We start from the raw sequence: 7,742 nt of genomic DNA, 5'->3' as shown, positions 1-7,742 counted from the left end.
CTACTTCCCCCCCCCCCCACCCACCCACACACGCCCACACACAATAAGAGATTGTAGGTCTTTTGAGACAATTTCCTTCTATGTACTTTTATGTCTACCCTGTTCACTTTTAACACCTTCACTCACCATGGTTTCACATCTATAAACAGGTGTATAAAGCAAAAATGTAATGCTTTTGAGTCCTCATGTTATTTTTTGGAGCAGCCAACAAAATGAATTGCTCGTGCAAGACGCCATCTCGTTGGAGTATGTATGCTACATAATGCAACAAAAAGTAGGCTGCACATGTTGGTTACACTTCACAAGTTCCTATCTCTGAGGTATATCCACTAAGATGAAATCACATTAAGGTTTCTAAGACATTTTACATCTTTTGATAGATATAAGAGAGCTTGACAATTCACCAACTACATTTAGTAACACTAAAGATCCCACTTTATAAGACTTCCCCTCTAATCAGAATCTGGACTCTTCCGGTTATGCAAGTTCAGGCCCTACTTTGGTGCTGCTTTTTCTCATTCATGATTTTTCTGTGATTTCCAATTCTGTTTACATTTTATAGTCTAAACTTAAAACAGAGATATTCCTTTCAAATATCATCTATCTTTCAGATTAATGAAAAATAGAGATACTATTTGATAAAGAGTGACTTCCATTTTGAATTAACAAAAATTCTTTTTCATTATCTAAAATCTATTACTTTTCAAGGTGAAGAAGTAATACTGAATATTAGTAATGATATTTATCATGTTCCAGTGTAGGCATTTATCAGATTTTCAATCAATTCATTTTAGTCAGACATCTAAAGACGTGTTGCTCCCTTCAGCAAACTTCACCAGAATGAAGTGCCAAATGTTCACTCTTCAAAGCACTGTAACACCAAGTAGTACATCCGGATATAGGTGAAATAGAGTCTAACTAGCTTGTACTAATAACACATTGATGAATGGGTTTCAAACTAGCAGTACAAAATAAGAGCAGATGCCCTGTAAGGATCACATTACCACTAAGTCAGCCTTGACAGATTTCAACCATTCAACTTCTGTGGCCAAGATCGAATCCCTGGGTAGTACAGCTGTCTGGTTATACTGGATAAAAAATTAGAACAAGTAGCACTTTTAATCAAAATGCCTGATATGAATAGAAATCAGATAAGTAACTGCTTCCCTAGAACCTATTGCCTCGTCATAGACCTAGTGGCCCACCTTTTCCAGTGAAGCAAGAGGGTCAACTGTCAAAGCATCTGCTTGAACAGCTCCACAGTCCAATAGAACCTGGAACAGTAAAATCTCATCCTTGGAAAAATAAGGTACATACCAATATGCTTTGATCGGTGGTCGGAATGCTAGTGCCACAGACTTCTAAATTAGAGAAAAATGTTAAAGTATATTCTTCCTTTGCCAGTGGACACTGAAAACAATCCACTAACAGAAGATAACATGTTACCAATTCTAAAAAAAAAAAAAAAAAAAATTGACCTATTTTGCTAAATAACAATACATCAATTTTTTTCCCTTATTTCTCTAGAAAAATGTAAAAGCAGAGATCATGAAGCTTAAACTTATTCATCCTTTCACATAATGTAATTGGAAAGGAAAAATTTGTTCAGCAGATCAACAGGAGTAAAACACCAATAGAAGTCCCTTTTTAGCTCTGCTCTCTGTTGATTAGTTCAAAATCAGACAGAAAAGGATGAAATCTTGCACAACATTTCTTTAAAGGATGAAATCATGCATTATTATGGGGATAAATAAAGTTGATTTCATTGAGAACAAGCATTTGTAATCCCTGATTTGTAAAAAACAAAAGCATCCAACCGCTGTGTACACTGATCAGTTATCTTACCTGACTAACCTTATGGATGACTTATCAAGAAAGACAAACCTTACGGATAAAAAGCCGAGGCGACTGTGTCTCAATAGTATAAACATAGTCAGGAGCACCCGTAACCACATGAACTTCATGTCCTGCTTGAATTAGATTACGGACAACCTTGCATTACAAAATCTAAAATTAGGGAATATTGGTAAGATATATGAGTAAATTAATGATCATTGTGGGCAAACTTGAGAGTTCCACAAAATAAATCTAAATGTGATGGTGTAACAAAACAAATAAATTAGAAGAACGGGCCATTCCTGGTGTACCTTATCAAAATGTGCAGGATACTAAACAAGTAAACTTTGTCACTGTTAATTAACTGAATCCGTAAGTAAAAGAGAAAGAGACTTCTCCGGAAGCTGAGAGTTGACTAGCATGCAGAATATGAAGAAAAAGACCCATTCAATCATGACATAAACTTTCTTCAGTGGCTTTGATTGCAGAATCAGTTCTACCAGAGTGAAATAAAATGGTCAATCTGTTTAGTAGTTCTTAGTAATGCTCCTCGAGAAGATCTAACTTCATGCGGCAGATGAACTAAGCAATTCACAGTAAAACCAGGTAGTAGTACTCAGTAATGCTCCTCAAAAACATCTAACTGCATGGGACAGGTATACCATCAGCAAAAATGGATACATTCCGTAATGATCTGTTTTAGTGTTGCATTGTTCAACTTTGGCACTAAGGCAGTGCTATACTACTCCCTCCATCCCAATTTATGTGGCACCTTTCAGATTTCGAAATTCAAACAAATCTTTCTTTGATGACTGTTTTTACATATATCAGTTAAATATCTTGAATTACTAATTATTGTGTCTTATAGTCCTTTTACGTACTTTTCAAATATGCAAATTTTATTTCAAAGAACTTAAAGATTCATGCCCGAATTCACAGTCATAATTAAATTGTTTAACTCTAGAAATCCAAACTGTGCCACATAAATGGGAATAGAGGGAGCAGACAATATGGAAGGATTAGGGCGAACTAGCTAAAACAAGAGGCCCCTGAAAAACTTATGATTAAGGGAAAAGAGCCTACAATGGAGATATAGAAGGATTGACGCTGAACCCTTCAAGGAAAAATTCTTCAATACGAAAATGTCAGAAGGAACAGTTAAAAAGGAGGCACACAAAAACAGTCCTATAAGATTGGACTAGAGGTGGCATAGTCACAATGTGGGACAAGAGGTAAAATAGCAGAGTAGGCATGTGCTCTGTCACTTGCAGCTTCACAGGGAAGTTCCAAGATTTCAATTGGCATATCACAAGAGTTTATGCTCCAAATGATGGAGAGAATAGGGAAGAAACTTGGTGGGAGATTTGAGCAGCCAGAGGATTACTCTCGGGACCTTGGGTCCTTTGTGAGACTTCAACACAGTTAGATACCCTTCAGAGATGAAAAACTACAGCAGAATTAACAAATGAATGACAGACAAACAGACATTTCATACTTCATTGAAGACATGGAATTGGTGGACATTGAGTTATCCGGGGGAAAGTACACATGGAAAAAAGGGGACAACCATACAACAACAAGCAGATAGGATAGAATCCTATTTTCTGAAGAATGGAAAACAAATTTCAGAAACATTAGGCAAAACATCCTACATAGAGTGACCTCAGACCTCTCTCCTATTATGCTAGAATGTGGAGAATGGGCCCACAGGGTCATACGTAAAGTTTGAAAGCAGGTGGTGACCACAGAGGGGTTCAACAAGAAAGTCAAAAGGTGGTGGGAGTCTTTCAGATTCTCAGGAAACCAGATTTTGCATTGGTGGTAAAACCTTAAAGCACAAAAGGGAAACTGAAGGAGTGAATTAAGATTGCTCAAGGGAACTTGGGGGCTCAGAAGCAGAATGTCTTAGACAATTAGCATAACTAGAACACATCCAGGAGCATAGAACTTCAGAGACAGAAGAAATAACAACCAGATAAGCTCTCATCATGGAGTTTGAAGACATAGCTAAAAGGGAGGAAATTGCTTGGAAACAAAGGTCCAGGGCGACATGGTTAAAGCAGGGGGATAGGAACACTGGGTTCTTCCGCGGAATTGTCAATGCACACAGAAGAATGAACACAATCTCAAAGCTGAAAGTGAGAGGAGAAATTTTAAGTAATCATGGGGAGGTACAAGAGGAGTTACCTTTTATGAAAATCTTTATTCAGAAGCAGAAGACTGGAGACCGCACTTAATTATGAGGAATCGCCCTATGATTGGATCAAAGGAGAACAACATGCTAATGGCACCAATAGAGGAATAGGAGATTCTGCAGAGTGTCAAATCATGTGCAGGTGACAAAGCACCAGGTCAGATGGATTCTCTATGGCTTTTTTCAGTCAATGTTGGGACTCTATCAAACCTGAACTGATGGCTGCAATTCAGAATTTCTAAAAGGCAGAATCTATGAAAGAAGCATCAATGCTACATTTGTAGCATTAATTATTAAAAAAGTGGAGCTAACTGACTTCAGACCTATAAGCCTGAGTATACAAAATTATAGCCAAGCTTTTGGCAAAAAGACTGAAAAAGGTGATCCATAACCTAGTGGACAGACAACAAATGGCCTTCCTAACAGGAAGCCATACTATGGATGCAGTATTGATAGCAAATAAGTGTGTGGAGTCCAGACAAAGAAGCAAACAACCTAGAATTCTATGCGAACTTGATATCCAGAAGGCTTATGATCACTTGAGATGGGATTTTTTGATACTGACGATGCAAAGGATGGGCTTTAGATCAAAGTGGATAAGATGGGTGAAATACTGCACTAGCACAGTAAAATTCTCAGTCCTAATAAATAGGACCCCTAGTGAATTTTTCCTAAGTTGCAGGGACTCTTCACTTTTGATGCCGCACATGTGTAGGATTCTCCAAAAATATACTACTTTTGGAGAATCTGAGACACGCATCCGTAACATTTTTGAATAAGAATCCGAACAACACAGGATTTTTCTCCTCCCAAAGGAGACTAAGATAAGGTGATTCATTAATGTGTCCTCCACACCTTCCCATGACCTTAGATAGGAAGGTGAGGAGGACACGTATAAGGGTAGAAGGTTAGTAGGTAGTTTAGTATTGGCTTGCTTAGGGTGGTAGTTGGTTGCCATTGTACAAGTTGTAGTATTATTTTTGGTATTTATCATTTTTAGTGTTGTTTTCAATTATCTATCCTAGTATGTGGTTATTGTGTTTCAATTTGTTGCACTATTTTGTTGTTATTTTTGCTCTCTTCGAGTAGACTTTGCATGGTTTCCTTGTTACCAGCTATAGTTTCTTCATTGTCTCCTTCTTTGTATCTGAATTTGTTGTACTTGAGCCGAGGGTCTTTCAAGCAATATGCAACTTTACCGAGTGTCTCATAGATTCAACTTAATATTATGCTCTTGCAAGGCTTACGCTTTGGGTAACTCTACCCTTAGTTGCACGGACTCTTCACTTTTGGCGAATCCGACACGCACAATTGGCATTTTTGAAGAGTCTGAGCAACATAGGACTCTCTGCCTACCAAGACTTAGGCAAATAAGATAAATTAACCTAGTTTGGCCTCTACTATGATTCATCTTGGTTCCCAACACTGTTACTTCCACTCAACAAAGACAGGCTACACCTATGGATAAGAATGATATTTTAAAATTGAATATGAACTGAATTTGGCATCCATGTGTAGCTTTTGTGTATTCTGATGCAATCACTTGTTCAAGTTTAGGTTTTGCATTACCAGATATGTGTTCTTAGTAAATGATTCTTGAGCTCCATATATGACTAGGTACCCTTCGAGCTTCCTTTGTGTTTTGGATTCTTAACAAGTACCACACCAATCACATTTCATGATGTCTCAAATAATTTTATGGACATCTCTGCTCCAGAACAGTATTGTAAATGTTATAAATTCTGTTAAAGATACAGTCTCAAAGGAAGTTTAACAAGTAGATGGCCTGTTAAAGTTCTTTTATCAGGCCATATACTTGTACCAAGATTCCCTGATGATAAAGGAAGGGACTTTGTCTTCAACTAATTCAAAAACATCATCCAACTTTCCATACATAATCAAATTTTATAGTACATTCTAGTAAATGTAGTCTTAAAATGAATTCAATCACATTACGCTAATAAGCGCCCCAAAGCATGCATGTTTATTCATATTTTCCCAATAATATCTCTCAAAGTTCAGAAATCATAACTCAGTACATAGACAGCANACATAATCAAATTTTATAGTACATTCTAGTAAATGCAGTCTTAAAATGAATTCAATCACATTACGCTAATAAGCGCCCCAAAGCATGCATGTCTATTCATATTTTCCCAATAATATCTCTCAAAGTTCAGAAATCATAACTCAGTACATAGACAGCATTGGATCAATCAATTTGAACTCACTATGGTCATTGCTCTATTTTATTTTATTTTTATTTCTTTTTCAAAAATGAGGAATAGCACCCTCACCACAACAAGGCGAAAGTTCAGGTAGCGCCAACCATCTGAGCTAAGTATATTTTCCCACCATTACTCAACGGATAACGAACAAACACCCAATTCCCAAAAATATATATACTCACATTACAAGAAAAAAAAATAACAAAATTTTCAATTGCACTTCAAAACTATTACCAAAGGAAAACATGACAAATTGACCAAATGTACCTCAATAACACGGGTGGCATGACCAAATCCATGACCAGTAACATAATAAGCAAAGACAAGTGACTTCTTCTCCGATCCCACCATTCTTGAACAATCCCTTCTTCTTCTTTTTTTCTCCTTCAACAATTTCCACTCACAAAAACTTCAAAAAATCACCAAAAAAGTAATCTTTTTCTAATACATGAAACCCCAAATGAATTTGCAATTGGGTCAATTCAATGCAAACTCAAAAACCCATAAAAATTCTTGAAAAATAAAACTAATTCCACTCGCAAAAACTTCAAAAAATCACCAAAAAAGTAATCTTTTTTCTCATATATGAGACCCAAAATGAACTTGCAATTGGCTCAATTCAATGCAAACTCAAAAACCCAGAAAAACTCTTGAAAAATAAAACTTGATTCCACTCACAAAAACTTCAAAAAGTCACCAAAAAAAGTAATCTTTTTTATAATTTGTGAGACCCCAAATGAATTTGCATTGGCTCAATTCAATGCAAACTCAAAAACCCAGAAAAAAATCTTGAAAAACAAAACCAGATCCAACAAGATTGATGAAGAAAATGTATATCTGATCTAATTTACTTATACATATATATATACTACAGTATATAAAACAGAATGCTGATGTATGTATGTATAGATAAAATCCAAATACAATATTTAATGTGAGTTAAACAGAAAGGAGAAATGATAAACAGAAATGCATCGATAACAGTGAAGGCGGGAGAGTGTGGGATTCTCTCAATTTGTTTGTTATAATTTTGCTTTTTTCCATGTCTTAATTTATTTATTTTTCTTCAATTTTTTTAAGTCAAGCTACATTTTATTATTTTTTTTCATAATTTTAACTTAAATTATGAACTTATAATTTTAATTTCTTTTCCTAAAGTGTCTAGTAGGAGTAAAGTATAGCAAAATGCTATGAATTAATTAGGGGATGAATATGAAAGATAAAGAAAATATAGGTATAATTTCGTCTTTTAGTTAAGTTTGTTCTTAGTTAATTATAACGTCAAAATATGTTTCTGTCAATTGATTTATTTTAAATGAAATTTCTCAAATCAAGCAAAAATATTTAATTTTTCTATAGTAGTATCTTCTCATCATCGTCTCCGTTTCTCCATTTTATTTTTTATTTTATAGAGACTTCGCCATTATATAGCTACCAGATCCGATGTCATCAAACACCATAATAGGTTGATGAGTTTTGAAGAA

At 35.5% G+C, this 7,742-nt stretch overlaps 1 protein-coding gene across 1 annotated transcript; it reads right to left on the bottom strand.

Annotated features, from left to right (window-relative positions):
* Window positions 1–642: 642 nt before the first annotated feature.
* On the bottom strand, window positions 643–7,292 carry LOC107024004 (L-arabinokinase-like). The gene is made up of 4 exons (XM_015224875.2): window positions 6,526–7,292; window positions 1,885–1,992; window positions 1,206–1,274; window positions 643–1,088 (listed from the first exon to the last, which is right to left on the bottom strand). The coding sequence occupies exons 1-4, from the start codon at window positions 6,607–6,609 to the stop codon at window positions 996–998; spliced, it is 354 nt and encodes a 117-aa protein (XP_015080361.1). The 5' UTR covers window positions 6,610–7,292; the 3' UTR covers window positions 643–995.
* Between the last annotated feature and the right edge of the window lie 450 nt (window positions 7,293–7,742).

Source organism: Solanum pennellii, chromosome 7, assembly GCF_001406875.1.
Source record: "Solanum pennellii chromosome 7, SPENNV200".
In the NCBI taxonomy this organism is placed as follows: Eukaryota; Viridiplantae; Streptophyta; class Magnoliopsida; order Solanales; family Solanaceae; genus Solanum; species Solanum pennellii.
This window is presented reverse-complemented; position numbering and strand designations above follow the sequence as displayed.